Raw genomic sequence first — 17,152 nt, 5'->3', positions numbered from 1 at the left:
AAATATCTTTGATACTGTTCTTTGCCAATTAGTTTTTTTGATTAAAGAAACAGAATGCTTAGAATTTCTGTATGAGTAAAGGGATAAAATTACTGATTTTTTTTCTTAAAAAAAATTAGATATGATTCACATACCATAAAATTCATCCTTTTACAATGGGCTTTTCTCTCTCTTTCTCTCTCTGTTTTTTTGGAGACAGGTCTTGCTCTGATTTCCGGGCTGGAGTGCAGTGACAGGAACATAGCTCACTCCTGGGCTCAAACGACCATCCCGCCTCATCCTCCTAAGTAGCTGGGACTGCAGGCACGCACCACTATGTCCAGCTAATTTTTTAAAAGTTTTCGTAGAAGCGAGGTCTGGCCGTGTTGCCCAGGCTCGTTTCAAACTCCTGGAACTCCTGGGCTCAAGTGATCCTCCCACTTGGGCCTCCCAAAATGCTGGGGTCGTAGGCATGAGCCACTATGCCTGGCCAAATTCTTAGATTTTTTTTTTTTTGGTATATTCAAAGAGTGTGAAATTATCACAACAAAAAAGTTCAGAACAGTTATATCACCCCATAAACACCATACCCATAATCAGTCATAATCCAAAACTCCCCGCTCTTCTCCCCAGCCCTGGCAACCTCTAATTTATTTTTCATTCCTATAAATTTGCCTATTTTGGACATTTAATATGAATAGAATTATAGAATACATGGTCTTTTATGATGCTTCTTTCACTTAGCATAATGTGATTTCAAGATTCATCCAGGTTGTAGCATGTATCAGGACTTCATTCCTTTTTAGAGCTAAATAATATTTTATTGTATGATACACCACATTTTGTTTATCCATTCATCAATTGATGGATGTTTGGGTTGTTTCTACTCCTTGGCTATTATCAATAATGGTGCTGTGAACATTCGTGTGCAAGTGTTTGTGTGGACATATGTTTTCATTTCTCTTGGGTATGTAAGCTGGGTCATATGGTAGATAAATCTGTTTAACTTTTGGAGGAACTGCCAGACTGTTTTCCAAAGTGGTTGTATCATTTCTCGTTCCCACCAGCAATGTGTGAGGGTTCCAATTTCTTCAATTCGTTGCCAACATTTATTATTTTCATCTTTTTTTCTAGCTATCCTAGTAGAAGTGAAGAAGTATCTCATTGTGGTTTTGATTCACATTTCTAATGATATTAAACATCTTTTCCTGTGCTTATTGGCCATTTGTATATCTTCTTTAGAGAAATGCCTATTAAAGTGTTTTGCTTATTTGTTATTGGGCTTTCGTCTTTTTATTATTGAGTTGTAAAAGTTCTCTGTATATCTGGGTACACATCTATATTAGACATACAATTTGTAAACATTTTCATCTATTCTGTAGGTTGACTTTTCACTTGGTATTGCATTTTGAAGCACAATCACAAAACTTGGTTTTGTGACCCTGTCAAGGGTGTCTTCATGTGTCACAAGGATTAGCATGAATTTCGAAGCAAGGAAAAACAATTTGTCTAGTGAAAGTGTTGTGTGTGTGTTTATTACAAAATAAAGGTAGATTTCCAACCAAATTAAAGTTTATTGAACCTCAAAACAATGTGTTCTTGTAACTGAATATTTTTTCCTCTAGTGAGTGATGTTTGTTACTGCAATACAACTAGCTATGTTTCTAATTATTTTTTTGTTTTCCAAATCTAACAACTTCTTGTGAATTTTTTTCAATGACATATTATAGCTATGTAGTCCCTGCAAATTTGCAAATTATATTTGCTTTCCCAGATAATAGCAATCCTAAGGGAGCATATACCAAACACTATTTTGTGTGTGTGTTTATGTGTGTGTGTTTGTTATCAAGGTAAATAAAGAGCTTTGTTAGCATAGATATCATGTACATCTATGCTATAGACTGTCAATTTATTCTGTGGAATAGTTTTAAAAATATTTTTTTTCTTTCTGCTCAGTAGTTGGCTAGGTAGAGATGTAAACCATAAATGCATGGTACAATTTACACAAAACTGTGGTATCTAGAGTGAAAAATAATAGTGAAGTATCTCAAAAAAGGAGTTTTAATGTTAGTCACCACATGGATTAGTATTTTAAGACAAAGAAATTATTAATATTTATTAATCACTTTTGAAGCTCTTAAGTGGAAATTTATCAATGCTCACAGTAAATGTTATTTCTTACAGGAGGACATGAACCTTAACGAAGAAAAAAAAGCGCCTTTACGAAACAAAGATTTTACCACCAAGCGTGAGATGGTTGTCCAGTATATTTCCGCCACTGCCAAATCTGTAAGTAGGGAGATTTTCCTGGCACCAACAGAATGAGCTTAGTGTTATTCTGCTTAAAAATGAACAAACCTCAGATCTTCAAATTATCTCATTGTACTCAAATAGACTATTCAGAAAACAATTTTTATATGTATTACCCACTTAGTATTAAATATATATTTTAAAACTATTCATCATTAGAAATGAGACACTTCCATTATTACAAACAAGGCAAAGGATACAAAGCTCTGAGGTAATCCAATCCAGTCCTGAGCCTTTGTGTACATACTAAAAATTGACTGCATGTTGCAGGTATTCTGCTTAAAATATGGTTAGATGAAAATTTCAGATTTTGAAGAAGGCACAACTGAGCATAGTCACAGCTTGAGTTAAGTTTACATTAAAGCTACATGTCTGGTGTCTGCTTGCATGAAAGATTTAGCAGTATTTTTAAATTCATTTAGCTTTTCTCATAATTTCATGTGATGCAAACTATGTAAGCTGCCTCATAATTGCTATTGTATAGCTTCATTTAAAGGATGTCACTTAATAGGAGCTTTAATCAAATCTGATTGTGAGTCCCAAGACTTGAAAGTAAAGTTCATTGAAAGGACGCGTTATTAACAGGAAACTTTGTATTTTAATGGAGTATTTTGCTCTGTTCACTTCCTAATGCACTTCTAAATATAGTCTTAAGCTTTGATTTTGTTTTTTTGGTAAGAAAAAATTGCATTTTTGAAATAGCAAAATGCATCTTTTACATATCTGTAAAGAAAAAGCTTTTAATATCTAGAGTTGATAAAATCACTGTATGTGTGTATATGTATGTATTCGTATATATATATCTATATATATACACACATACAGTGATTTTGTGTGTGTATACATATGTATGTACACACACATACACATTTAGACCGTGCATTTTAAATTTCATAAATTGACCATTGCAGAAAACAAGTCTTTATTGGAAAATGTATTCTAAAGTTATTTGGCTATCCTATTAATGCTATTTCAGTACAGTAATTCCAGTGGCAATTACTAATGCATTTTGCTGTGAATTCTATGACTGTATTGATTCTATATTGTACTTTAAGCAAGCTAAATCTGAATGCTGAACTATTTAAACATAACACATTGCAGCTCTGCCATAGCAGAGCAACAACGTGTTTTTTAATTTGCTTCTGGTATCCGAGGGCTGAAATATGTTTCAAGTGATAAGTGAAATTTGCCATGAGCGTCTTTTTCAATAGAATTAGGTGATGCATAGGGTTTTACTTTGAAATTCTGATGAATCTCTTCTCATTTTTGCACTCAAGTTATTGTTCACAGCAAAATGCTTTAGGAAATGCAGGATGTACATTCAGTGTTATTTTTTCAAATACCTAAAGGCTCATACACTAGTAAATCTGTATGACTGAATCTGAGTGCAAAGTACAGATAATAATATATGAATAATCATGTGGTGGTTTTAATGATAAGATTTTGTTAGTGTCTCTGGCTTATTTGTTGTTGTTTGTGTAAGTGGGGCTGAATATAATGATTATATGAAGCTCTTATTCCTTGACCTTTTGATTATTACTTGATTTCTGTGCAGAACTTGCTTACATTTATTCTCATATTGTTTCCTCTTCAAGAGACCAAAGAAATGCTCACTTTAAGTCATATACTCATTTCTCACATTAAAATGCAAAAAGCTGGATAATTATTAGATGAGCTCACTTGAATTGCAGTATTCAAAAGATGGAAATTCAATGTTTCTAAAAAGATATGAAAATTCTATGTTTAAGGCATTAGCCTCAAAATCAGAACTACTTAATGGCCCTTATTTATTTCATTCAGTGTACGTATGAGCATCTGAATTATGTACAGCACTTTGATAAGATTTCCATGATTATACATTTTTTGCTAATATTTTTCATGGGCCAGATATTATGATGGAAGAAAGCCTGTTGACAAGCATGTTTTGAAGCTTTCTCACCTTGGAAAGACATTAATTACCACTGTGTTTTCTATCATTAAAACCACAAAAATTATTTTTGTAATTTCCTTTTGAAGGTGAGCGGGTTGGCCTTCAGTGACAAAAAATCATCTAATCTTTTGACCTTTTCATTATCACAACACTAACATTTGCGTTTAAAGTAGATATGATAGTAACCACTACTTTATGAAAATGCTTTCTAGGTAGTCACAACTTTCATCTTGAGGTAACAAAGTTAAGAGCTAGAGTCCCTGGTGGAAACATGTTTTATAGTCATGGTAAAACATGTGAAAATTGTAGTTAAGTTTAAACATAAATCATACATTTTCCCCATTTAACACCTGCATTAGTCATTTTGTATGAGATCTAAAACCAAATTTTAGATAGACACGTCTATCATGCTCCTGGGTTCTTGAGTAAGGACATAAAAGTAAAACGAAGCTATACATCAATATGTGGTCAAAACTTGTTTCTAAAGCAAACAAGAATCTTTTGTTGTGTAATTAACTTTACTAAAATTAGCATGGAAAAAGAGAATATAAAGGAAACCATAGGATAATAATAAAAACTATTGCTTAGTGTTTTCTTCTTAAAGTCCCATAGTACAGAATGTTAAATTGTGTGACTATTAAAGGAAAAAGTAGTTTGAGTAACTCTGTCAATGATGAATGAACTTTAAATAGAGGGGTGGAGAAGAACCTCCTTTCTGCATTTTATCCTCTGTTTTTCATTGTAGGAAGCATAGTTATGGACCTGACCTAGGGTAATAGGTACATGTAGATAATTTGACCACAAATGTGGGTAACCCCCCATATAGGCACTGAGGAAGGAGAGCTAAGCAGAATCCTGGCACAATTAGTGCCTGAAGAATATCTCAGTTTATAGTGTTACTACTCAGTTATTTTCCTTTATATAATCCTCTCTATATAATCATATATTAGTTCATAAAATGAGAGCCTAAAGAGTATCTTACCACTCAGTTATTTCCATATATATATAAAACTATATCTTAGTTCATAATCGGAGGAATGCCTAGAGTAGGCATGGTGCAGAGCATGAATTAAGGAATAAGCAGCTTATAGTCGGAGGAATGTCTGGAGCAGACACGGTGCAGAGCATGATTTAAGGGAGAAACAGTTATACCAGGACGAGAATCCATGGCCCAGGCGGCAGCGTTTCAGTATCGCAAAGACACCTGCTGTATGGCAGGCTTGGAGCAACAGCCACTCCTCCTGATAAAGGAGTTGTAGGACCTTGCTTCAGTTCTTGTGGAAGGCTGCCGTCAGACTGGCAATCCCTCGAGCATCCGAGGGCTCAAAACCCCTCTGGATAATCGCACCTTGGTGGCTATGAACTTTATCAGCTCTTGTAACTGTGCTAGCTCAAAAGGATCCTTCTATAGAACTCATTGGAAGCTGCCAGCAGGTGGCGGTAGACCCTGCCACCTCTGTCACTGCTGTGTGACTTAGGCATCCTCCTATATTCTTACAAGTAGTGTGCCCATAGATAAGAGATATTGCACACTGCACTCTCTTCACTGCGCACGGCCCACCTCCATGCCTCGGTGACCTAATGGGGGTGGACCCCTTGCTGCACACTGTCCACCTCCTAGCCTAGGTGACCTAATGGGGGTGGACCCCTTGTTTTATTGCTCACAGCCCTATCACTATCCTTAAATATCACTTCACTCACTACCCTGTCCCTAACCTATACCCAATAAATACAGATGCTTCTGGACATTTGGGGCCTCGCCTGTCTCCGCTTCTAGGTGACATGGCCCCCCGAGCCTAGCTGTGTTTTCCTTGTACTCCTGTGTCCTGTCTCTTTATTTCTTGGATCCTGTGCCTCAGCACAGCATAAGGGACACCCCACGACCCTGTGGGGCCATTACCCTACACACAAATAACCTGGAAGAGTCTATGTTTTCAAAACACCAGCATATGTTTTAAGAAAATGGAAAACCAAACTTTGTTAATACTGTAAAAGTTGTCCTACCGTAATCCTGAAACAATATGTTGCTAGTTTGAGGACACAATATGTTGGTAATTCAGAGGGGATCTCACAGGCATATATAGACATTTATGAGGAAAAGTTATTCACTGAGCCCAACATTAGTTTGTCAAATGCCGATGTCATTCCTAGAATATTAAGGGACTAGTTTATTTAGAATTTAAATCATAATCTTCGAAATTTTAAAATACATAAATTATATTTTTAAAGACCTAAACCATTGAGAGGCAGCATTGGGTTTTTTTGTTTCTTTTTAAATCTCAGTAGGAAATAATTTAAAATAGTGATGCCAGCTATATCTGCAGACTTGTTACACTGAACAGTATCATGAGTAGTGAAAAGTTGCAGCGTATCTATATGTGTATACATGTATTACAGTTTTGCTTTTGTAATTATCAGATGAACTCTCTCAGGTCTTTTCCGGGTATGGTCTGGATATCATCAAACAGTTGAGCCTAGACATGGCCAAAATATTTTCTCTTAGCTTCTCTTAGGTACTAACTCTTATCCATTGCTGTTCGTGCTTTCGCTAAATGCAGTTATTATGCAATGCAAATCAATCATTAAATGGACCATATTCTGGTTGTTTCACTTAGTATATAGACTTGCTTTAATTGTTAACGCACGCTCACATTCTTTTTTAAGTCTCATGTCTGTGCTAAGTAAACAAGGGACAAATACGACCTCTGTCTTTTTGGTGGGAGGAAATAATTTAGGTCAATAGCATATCTTTTAATTCAGAAGACTATTAATGGCACCAAAGAGGCTTTTATTCAACTAAATAATCACTGCTTGGAAATAGTCTGCTGAATGAATATTTAAGAAAGCTGCTTCTCTATTCTGAGATTCATGGATTCTTCTGAAATAATTTACTTGGAAACTGTCATTATCTTTTTGTATTTTATGATATCCTATTCAACATAGGATTTTTACCGGGGTTTCAATTAAATGTGATTTTTATTTTTAAAGTACTAGCTGAAAAATAGAACACATTTTGATAACTGCTGTTGGATTAATGGTTTTTTATTGTGGCTTAACAGTTTTTTGGATCCTGCTTGATATTCAAGTGTGGGAATCTGATAACAGTGATTCGATTTATATTTGTATTTTTGCATAAAATTATGTTTAGGACTATGAGTTTACTTCTTGCTTTCTTCAACACAATTCTGCCTCTCAGAAATTCTTTTATCACTTATCCATTAGGAAAGCTGTTTTGAAACTGCAGTTTTTGAACTATTTCCTCCTTCTGAACATGTGCATGTTTAGATGTAAAGTGCTTCTTTGTCTTCACATTATGTAGAAAACTGATCTTATAATAGAAATGCTAAGATTACCTAGAAAACTAGAATAATAAGCAATCTATCTTTTTTATAATTTTCAAGTTCGATATAAAACAGTATTATACACCTTAAATTCATAATAAAATTTTTTTCAACCTAAAGTTTACTTCTGAACTTAATGCATGACTTTAAATGTAACATTTATATTCTAAAATACCTTAATTGTATACCTGCCATAAGAAGGTGTACTATTTCAACCTTGATAGTATACTGCCATAAGAAGGAAAGAAAAGAAAAGGCAATATTGGGGAAAAAAAGAACAAACAATTTTCTATTGATAGTTTTTCAGCGGCTATGAGCTGGTAAAAAATCTGATGCCTGCTTGCACTGAACCTTGCATAACTTGATATTTAGATTGTACTATATGAGACGCCTGTTATAGTACATTTTTAAAAATCCTTGAATAGTAATTATCATTTATTTAAGAATTCTTATTCTGTAGACTTTACATGTTTTTGAAACATAGTAGAAATTAATATTGATATATCTATTTTAGTCTGTAGAGCTAAAGTATCAAAAACATAAATAGGGTTGACTATTTACTAATTTACTAAACACTTAACCTCTGTGAAAAGCTTCTGACTACTAATATTGTTGCTGTTTGTTTTTTTTTACACCATAACCATTCTTCGTTGACCACTGCATGCAGATAGTTGGAAGTAAAGTTACGGTGAGTACAAAAGATGTGTTTTACACTTAGATATAAATTTGTGGTTTTGTTAACTGTGATATTTGCTTATAGTGTTTTATATGTTTGATTCTTTTGGTGTATAGTTTACCAAAGCAGTGAGATGAATATTATGATCAGGTGATTAGAATTTAGCCTGGGCAAGTATTTTTCCTATGGTTTTGGGAGATGTTTTAGAACTAGAATATGCTTGTATATTTTATCTTAGAAGTTTTCACATTTTCTTTTGGAATTATGCCTGTTAGTCTTTATGATTCTGATGAAATTGTACATTTTACCTCAATTTATCAGGAGGAGAATCCTAAAGTGTTGGTTTATGCTAACAGGATTTCTTATTAAAATACGTCACTTCGATTTCAGTATTACTGAGCACATAGAGTAATGACAATAACCCTTACCATGAAGTCAGGAGGCCTGGGTGTTTGTCTTTGTTGGATGCTACTAATCAGCTTTGCTACTTTGGGCAAGTCATGTAATTTCTCTGGGGTTCACTTATTAAATGGATAAATTGAAATGATTAGCTTAAATTATCTTTTTAGGTTCTTTCCGTGGCTGTCATTTAAAGGTTTTATATTCACGGCACTGTATTTCAGTGCTATAATTACACGATACACTATTATATAACATGCCCAGAGTGGCCTGTATTGTGATTGAGAGCTGTTTGTAATTACCTTATCTTCATGACCAAGCACTCTCTAGAGAACAAGGTGGTAGGAAAAAGTATCTTTAACATCATCGAGTACTGAGATATCTAGAATAGTGAATGTGTTTGTTTTGCTTTTAAAAATGGATTTCCTTTTTTCTTTATTTTGCTCATTTTAAAAAATTCAACTGACATCTAGGGGGAAAGCCATTATCCTTTTAATATAATTTTAAAAATCAACAAATATTTATTTAAAGTTTATTATATGCCAAAAATTATTCTAGGTGCACTGAAGACTGGAAAGTAAGAATAAGATATTACCTAGTTGATATGTGTTGAGATAATCAAAACTTAAATTGTGCATGCTGACTATAAATGTTAATAGGAATTCATAAATAGGAGAGAGAAGTAAGGTTGGAGTAATTAGAGAAAAATCTGTGTCAGTTTCTTCACTTAAACTGGGCTTTCACAGTTAGTTACAATGGCTGGGGTTTGGCTAGGGAGGAGAGACTTTGGAAAAGCTCTCAGGTTCTGGAAGTAATATTAAATGCAAAGGCCTGGAGAGAGAACAAAACTATGTGTGTGGAGGCAGAGAAGAGGGAAGTGAGAGATGAGGATGTCTTTGTTGAAACAAAGAATGTATATTGGAAAGAGTGAAAAATCAAGTTGAAAGAGGGTCTTGAAGTCCAAGCAGAAAATTATAAGTTAGTTTGATCGAGCAGGTAACATGTGATGGAAACAGTGTTTAAGGAAAATAAATTTGATAGGTAGATAGGCTGGATTAGGCTAATGTTTCTTAAACTGGAAAGTACATAAAAATGCATATTTTGTCCTGCTCCAAGAAGATTATGATTCAGGTGGTCTGGGATATGGCCAATAAATTTGCATTTTTATCTAGCACCTCCAGAGATTCTGTTAAGGTAGTCTGAGTAGTATACTTCACACTTTAAGAGGTACAGGATTCTGATAGACTTATTTGGGAAGCTACCTAGGAGATTTTTGAGTGAGTCAGTGAGGATTTGTATTAAATTCGGGGCTAGGTGGGGTTAAATAAGGGAGTTTGTGAGATAAAGAGATTTTTAGCTTATTTTAATAGGGGTTGGAACCAGCCTGCATTTCTAGTTTTCATACCAACTCTCTCCCCTAATTACCTACACTGTTACTTCCTTAGTTTAGACTGTCATCATTTAACACCCTTGTGATTGCTGTAGCCTACCGAGTAGTCTCCTAGTCTTCAATCTCTCACCCACCCTTGCATATTCTACATTGTCACCAAGGATCTTGCTTCAGCAGTACCATGTTGTTATCTGTGGTTTCAATTTCTGTTTCAGTTACCTGAGGTGCAGCACACTAAGACATTTTGAGAGAGACCATATTCACATAATTTTTGTTTTTGAGACAGGGTCTCACTCTGTTGCCTAGGCTGGAGTAGAGTGGCACAATCTTGGCTCACTGCAGCCTTGATCTCCTGGGCTCAAGTGATCCTCCCACCTTAGCCTCTAGAGTAGCTGGGACTACAGGCACACGCCACAGTGCCCAGCTAGTTTTTGTATTTTTTTTTGTAGAGATGGGTTTTTGCCATGTTGCTCACAGTCATCTCTAATTCCTGAATTCAAGCAATCTACCTGCTTTGGCTTCTTCAAGTGCTGGGATTACAGGCATGAAGCACCATGTCCGGCTCACATAATTCTATTATAGTATATTGTTATCATTGTTCTATGTTATTAGCGATTGTTAATTTCTTACTGTGCCTAATTCATAAATTGTTATTATAGGTTTGTATGCATAGGAAAAACATACTATATATAGAGTTTCAGATCTATCCAGATTTAGGCATCCATTGGGTGTCTTGCAGCATACCTCCTTGGATAAAGAGAGACAACTGTATTTCCCTCCTCAAAACCTTCAAATGGCTCCCTGTTGTCCTTTGTGATCTCATCCCTGCCTACTTCTCTAATTTCATCTCCTGCTTCATTTTTACTGGTGCCTGTCTTCTATCTGTACAGGAGCACTTGGCAATTCCTTCATATCTTTTTCTTTAATACCTTTAAATCAAGCATGTTCTATTTTTTTGAGCTGGAATGCTGTTTTCTTCTTTAGTGTGTCCAGCAAGCTCCTAAATATCCATCAAGATTAAGCTGCATGTCAATCTTAGGAGAAGCTGTCCTGGGTAACTCCTTCCTTCCCATAGCACCATGTTTATAGCTCTATCATTATATTTAACATATTATAATAAATCATTTATATGTTCTTTTTACACAATGAACACAGCTTCTGCATTCAAGAAACTAGATCTAATGGGGAAGACAGTCAGGTAAACAGAATAAAGATAGGACCTGAAGATGTAATATAGTAAAGATTGCAAAATGGAAGGCCAGCAGGCTATATATGGGGTGTGTGTGTGTGTGTGTGTGTATGTGTGTGTGTGTGTGTGTGTATAGTTCCCAGAGTGTTTTGAAAAACAGCATAATGAGTTACGTGTTTTGATCCATAATATAAACTATTTCATACCCTCTGTCTTATCTGGGACCTTTGAGTATGCAAATCTTGCTATAAAGGGAAAAAACTATAGGAATTAGCTTCTAGAGGAAATGATTAAGGGTTTGTTCTAGAGTTTAGGTGGGATGTTGCCTTAAAGAAGAAATTTTTTTTTCCTGCAACTTCAGGGAATAAGAAAACAATATATAAGATCACTGATGAAAATCAGGTACAAAAGGGCTTATGTTCACAGTCTCATTAATCTATAACAGATGGAGAGGTGTTTATTCATTGTTAAAAAGGGCAGGTAGGAATTTTATAGAGGCATTTCAAAAAAATTCTAGAATAACCACTTTAAATATTGCAATTGCCTAGAGAGTACATACATTGGTCCAGAAATGAGTGATATGAAAGCCAGATTGCAATCTGAAAGATGGAATATGTAATGAACTAGGAGGTCAGCATAGACCTGTTTTACCTTTGTGTATCCGTTGTTGATTAGAAGCAGAAATGAAGGCATTTGAGGCTCTCCAGATCTTGAGCTACCATCAGTCTTTACTTTTCACTATTCTATATAGATTGTATTTTAAAAGTCAAGCTAGGAAACTGCCTGTTACCTGAACAAAACCACCCCCTAGCCTTAGGCAGTATTGCTTCTGACTTTGCTCAAGGGATCTTTTTGTATAGAATGTTTTCTCTCCTTTGTCAACATTCTAGCCATCCTCCACAGCTCTTCCATGAAGCCTATCTTGATCCACCCTCCCATTTCCACCTACAGTAATTTATCTGAACTTTCATAGCACTTTATTTTTAACTCTTATGGAGTTACTCTTAAGTTATAATTCCTATTTCATTATATATTCCTTAAAGGCTTTTAGAATACTCCTATTTTATTTTATGCCTGTAGTAATTTATATCCTCAAATAATAGTCTCTCACATACTATGAGTCTTTGTATGTCCACAATATGAAGACTCTATGAAGGAATGCAAATTTTAGTAGTGATTGTGGACCTGGTTTCAGATTCTGTCTCTGCTACATACTAGCTGTGTGACCTTGAATAATTTACTTCTCTGAATCTCAGTCTTTTCATTGATAAAATGAAGAAAATAATACTAAATTTGTGATATTTTTGAGGTATATTATTTATGTTTAATATATTTAACGTGTGAAGAATCTTGCAAATAGTAGGTCTGAATTACATTTTTGTTAAATGTCTTGAATTCTACAAAATGCTTGATATGAAAGACGTGGTAAAGTGAGATAAGACTGTGAGCTGACTTTTTTTGTTGTTGTTAAATGTTCAAGATGTTTGCTATTTGAAGATTTAAAGGGAAAAATAGAATTTATTCTGGGTCAAGAATGGTGGGAAGGATTCAGCTGGATGCTGGAAGGAGAATGGTTTGCCTGTTTATTGGAAGCTGTTTGTTATGTGGTGTGGATTATTGCTGGGCTTTGAGGAAAAAAGCAAAATCATTTATGATCTCAAGTTAATATTGACAAGATTATTTTAAAGATTTAATAAAATAGTTCAGGATTTGGTATAGATACTGTGTGTGATGGGAAATGATAAAGTATCTTTCTGTAGATCTCTAGAAATAGCAAAGAGAATTTGGAGTAGGGTAGAGATATAGAGCTGAATGACTTTTTTCAATGGCTTCTAGTTGTAAATAAGTGTTACAGAATTTTGTGAAGCAAAATAAATAGTTTTTATTATTCAGTAGCGCAACGCATGAAACAAATTTAGAAAACAGCTAAAATGTTTGATTTGATTTCATTGCAAGCCAGGAATAATTTATCCACAGGTAGAAAAATAAGCATTCTTCTGTGAAAAAAAAGTAAGAATTGATATGATTACATATAATACTTGGAAAATAGCAAACATTGTAATGACCAGACCTTATAATGTTAAGTAAGAGGTAATTTAATCAGTTGGCAGCAGCAACAGCTTTTTGGGAAAGCATTTGTCTCGGCGTCAGAAGTGCCTGAGTTTGAATCCTGATGCATCACCCATTGATTCCCTGTGACCCTGTAAACCTCTCTAGACACAGTTTCATTCCTTTCTTGAACACAAAGTTACTGGGTACTTATTAGTGCCAGGCATTATTCTAGGTGCTAGAATGATGAACCATACAGATAATGTCTTCATGGAACTTATATTCAAGATGAGGATACAGACAATATGACACATATCAAATATAATGACAGGTAAGTGCTATTAAGAAACAAAAAAACAAAAGCAAGATGAGAAAGCAGAGAGTGATCAGGGAAGTGCTATTTTTACGTAGGCCAGCTCTTTGGGCAAAATGACATTTGAATGGAGACCTGGATTAAAATGAGAACAGCCATGCAAATATCTAGAAAAGAGAGAACAGCAAGTGTGAAGGCCTTGAGGCAGGAGTGTGCTTGGAGTATCTGAAGGTATAGCAGAGGCCACTGTGCGTGGAGTGGAGTAAACAAGGGAAAGTGTGGGGGTGTTTAATAACCAATCGCAAGAGTGAGTTAGGATGACTGAAAACATGTAAGCATCGTTAGTGGGTTGTTAATTTGTAAAGGTAGGTTCACGTCATTTTAGGAGAGAGATGTTGAGGAATTTTTACTTTGATAGCCAGCCAGGATCCCAGGAAGGGTTTGAGCCATGGCATGACAAAATCCAAGGTGTATTTGGGGAAGATTAATGTAGCAGTGGGAATTGGAGAGGTTAGGTATACGGGCATGGAGATCAAGCTGGGGGCTGTTGCTGTAGTTTAAGTAATAACACCCTGAACTGGAGTGTGGTTAGTAGGAACTAAATGGAGGGTATAGATGAGAGACAGAGACTATGGAAGTAAAATATCCCAGCCTCAGCAAATGATTTTAAAAGGCCAGAAGAGATGTGTGAATCAGTAATGACGGAAATTTCAAGCATGGGTGACCAAAATGACTTGAGCATTCATAGAGTAGTCAGGAACAAGACCAAGTTTGGAGTAAAAGAAGATTGAGTTCAGTTAGATATGTTAATCAGGGAGAAATTACTAGAATCACAATAGCATGAGTAAAGTTATCACCATGCAAGAACATTTATTTAGCTCTTACAGCATTAGCAGTGTAATTTTATAATTTGGTTCTCTGTTTCAAACTACTGCTTTACTATTTTAAATGTACTCTCTGTATATTTGCTGCTGAGACTATGTTGCTGATCATTCTAATAACATTTACCTGCCTAAAAACTGACGACTGAATATCTTTACTAGGTATTGAAGGCCAAGTATACTTGTAGGTGATTTAGTGGACCAAGATAGAGAAGAGTGAATCATTTTGGTGGCCTGTAATATCATTTACCAGATAAACCATCTGACATAAGAGATCATGTTGTACCTTTTGCAATGTTTCTAAATGATCTCAGTCAAAAAAACAAAAAAGCCCATCATAGTGAAGGTCAGAAACAAATGCAAGCTTCTTTGCCCTAATGGCACATGGGAATCATGAGCACTAATTGAATGACTGTTGCAAGAGTTTTTTCAAAATAGAGCCAAATGAACACCCACCCCCAACTGCCCCCTCACCCAGGCTGATGAAGAAGGTAATACTGAGAGTAAGTTCTTGTTAAAAGTATAAACGTGGCTGGGCATGGTGGCTCACGCCTGTAACCCCAGCACTGAGAGGCCGAGGTGGGTGGATCACTTGAGGTCAGGAGTTCAAGACCAGCCTGGCCAACACAGTGAAACCCTATCTCTACTAAAATACAAAAATTAGCTGGGCATGGTGGCAGGCACCTGTAATCCCAGCTACTTGGGAGGCTGAGGCAGGAGAGTTGCTTGAACCTGAGAGGCAGAGGTTACAGTAAGCCGAGATTGCGCCATTGCACTCCAGCCTGGGTGACAGAGCGAGACTCTTTTTCAAAAAAAAAAAAAAAAAGCGTAAACATATGATCAGGCTTAAAGGAATAAATTTAAAATGTTATCGATGTATTACTTACTGTAAGCTACCTACTAATAGTGATATACCTAAAATACCACCAAATGTGGCAGCATGCTTTGTGGGCTGTTAAGCTGTTACTACATTAATAAATTGAAGTTTTATTACTTTATTTGTAGAATAGTATCTTAATGATTACCTCATGTAGTATTACACTTGTGTCAGGCTAATTATTTGACTACGTTCCTGTGAAAAAAGATTAAATCTTATTTTTCCTTTATTTTCCTTTTTATAATTGTATAGTCCAGAAGGGGGAGACAAAACATTGATTATTGGAGGTTGAAGTAGCTGCTTCACGATGTTAAAACATTGCATTCTTGCACTCCAATTTGATTTTTTAAAATGGGCTTAGAAATTGTAGGATAGTTGCTACTGTAAAATATTTAGTTTTATGATGGTGATAATTTTGTTAAAAATCTAAATTCAATCAGAATAAAAATAATGCCATTATTTTAAACTAGTATATATAAAGTAGAAAAACTCATTTAGTAATCAGATGAAAATAAGACCTGAGACTGTTTAATGATTGTATATTATAAGTGATCTTTTAAAAATAGCAGAAACACTATTACAGTACCAATTTCAGTCTTTTCTAATTTCACATTCATTATGTGAAATGAGTAGCTACTTTCCCATTTCCTAATGTTTTAACACTGCAAGCTAACTTGTATATTATATTGTTTGGTATCTGTATATGTTTCGAAAGATTTTGTTATTTAAATTTCTATTTACTTTTGGAACACTACCTTATCAGTTCCTTCCCTTCCGGTGCATTGTCATAAATTACATTATTTCATTATGCCAGATTAAATTTATTGTTTAATTAATGTTTAAGTATAGATTATGAAATATTAACAAGTCATCTTACCTTGGGTATTTGGAAATGTCTAAAAGACATCATGAATATTAGTATTATGTTTAGACATATTTTGAAAATTGATTATATTAATATTTAGGAATATGGGTCATTATGTTTTATAATATATCCTGATATTAGAAATGAAAAGATGTATATTTCAGTATGATTTTGTGTCACAAGCTCATTAGCTGTGCATTTTTACTGTGACCATGTTGGTTATTTCTATTGAGGATTTTTCTTTGTGTATATAATCAGGTAAAATAATTGATTTAAAATCTGATGCTTGGTATAAGACATTTAAGACTAGTATAGCCATTATTTTTCATATTGGATTGGTTTACTTTCTAACTGTGGCAAAATTTTGATCATCTATATAGAATGATGTAATTATATAATGTCTTTTTTTGTGTTTTTTGTTGTGAAGTAATATAGTCTCTACACTATGTATCCTTTGAAAGCTCTGTATAAAATTTGCTGTTTGTGAGGCAATTCATTCACCATCCAGATAGCCTTGTTAGCAAGGGAAAAAGAGGAAACAAGCAGATTATGATCAATGTTTAAAAGTTACCTTAGGCTAGATGCAGTTGGCTCATGCCTGTAATCCCAGCACTTTAGGAGGGCAAGAGGGGAGGATCGCTTGAGTCCAGGAGTTCAAGATCAGCCTGGGCAACATGGCAAGACCATGTCTCTACAAAAAATGAAACAATTAGCTGGGTGTGGTGGCACACTCTGTAGTCCAATCTCCTAGGGAGGCTGAGGTGGGAGGATCTGTTGAGCCTGGGAGGTCAAGGCTGCAGTGAGCTGAGATGGCGCCACTGCCCCCAAGCCTGGGTAACAGAGTTGAGACCCTGTCTCAAAAAAAAAAAAAAAAAAAAGTTAGTTTAGCTACTGTATATAAAATTTTGGCCTTTTCCTCATATATTTGATTCAGTTTTCCATTTTACTTAATG

The 17,152-nt window shown here is 35.0% G+C and overlaps 1 protein-coding gene across 9 annotated transcripts in view; it reads left to right on the top strand.

Moving 5' to 3' along the window:
* DIAPH2 (diaphanous related formin 2) overlaps positions 1 to 17,152 on the top strand; it is a 914,924-nt gene that overhangs the window by 75,272 nt on the left and 822,500 nt on the right. For 6 of the 9 annotated variants that reach the window (XM_017548564.2, XM_037745740.1, XM_017548565.2 and 3 more), the window contains 2 exons: positions 2,164 to 2,268; positions 8,228 to 8,248. In XM_017548564.2, the coding sequence (XP_017404053.1) occupies positions 2,164 to 2,268; positions 8,228 to 8,248 (126 nt within the window). The remainder of the gene's footprint in view (positions 1 to 2,163; positions 2,269 to 8,227; positions 8,249 to 17,152) is intronic. The other 3 variants (XM_017548566.2, XM_017548567.2, XM_017548561.2) reach the window with 1 other exon arrangement.

Source organism: Cebus imitator, unplaced genomic scaffold, assembly GCF_001604975.1.
Source record: "Cebus imitator isolate Cc_AM_T3 unplaced genomic scaffold, Cebus_imitator-1.0 Scaffold210, whole genome shotgun sequence".
Lineage (NCBI taxonomy): Eukaryota > Metazoa > Chordata > Mammalia > Primates > Cebidae > Cebus > Cebus imitator.
This window is presented reverse-complemented; position numbering and strand designations above follow the sequence as displayed.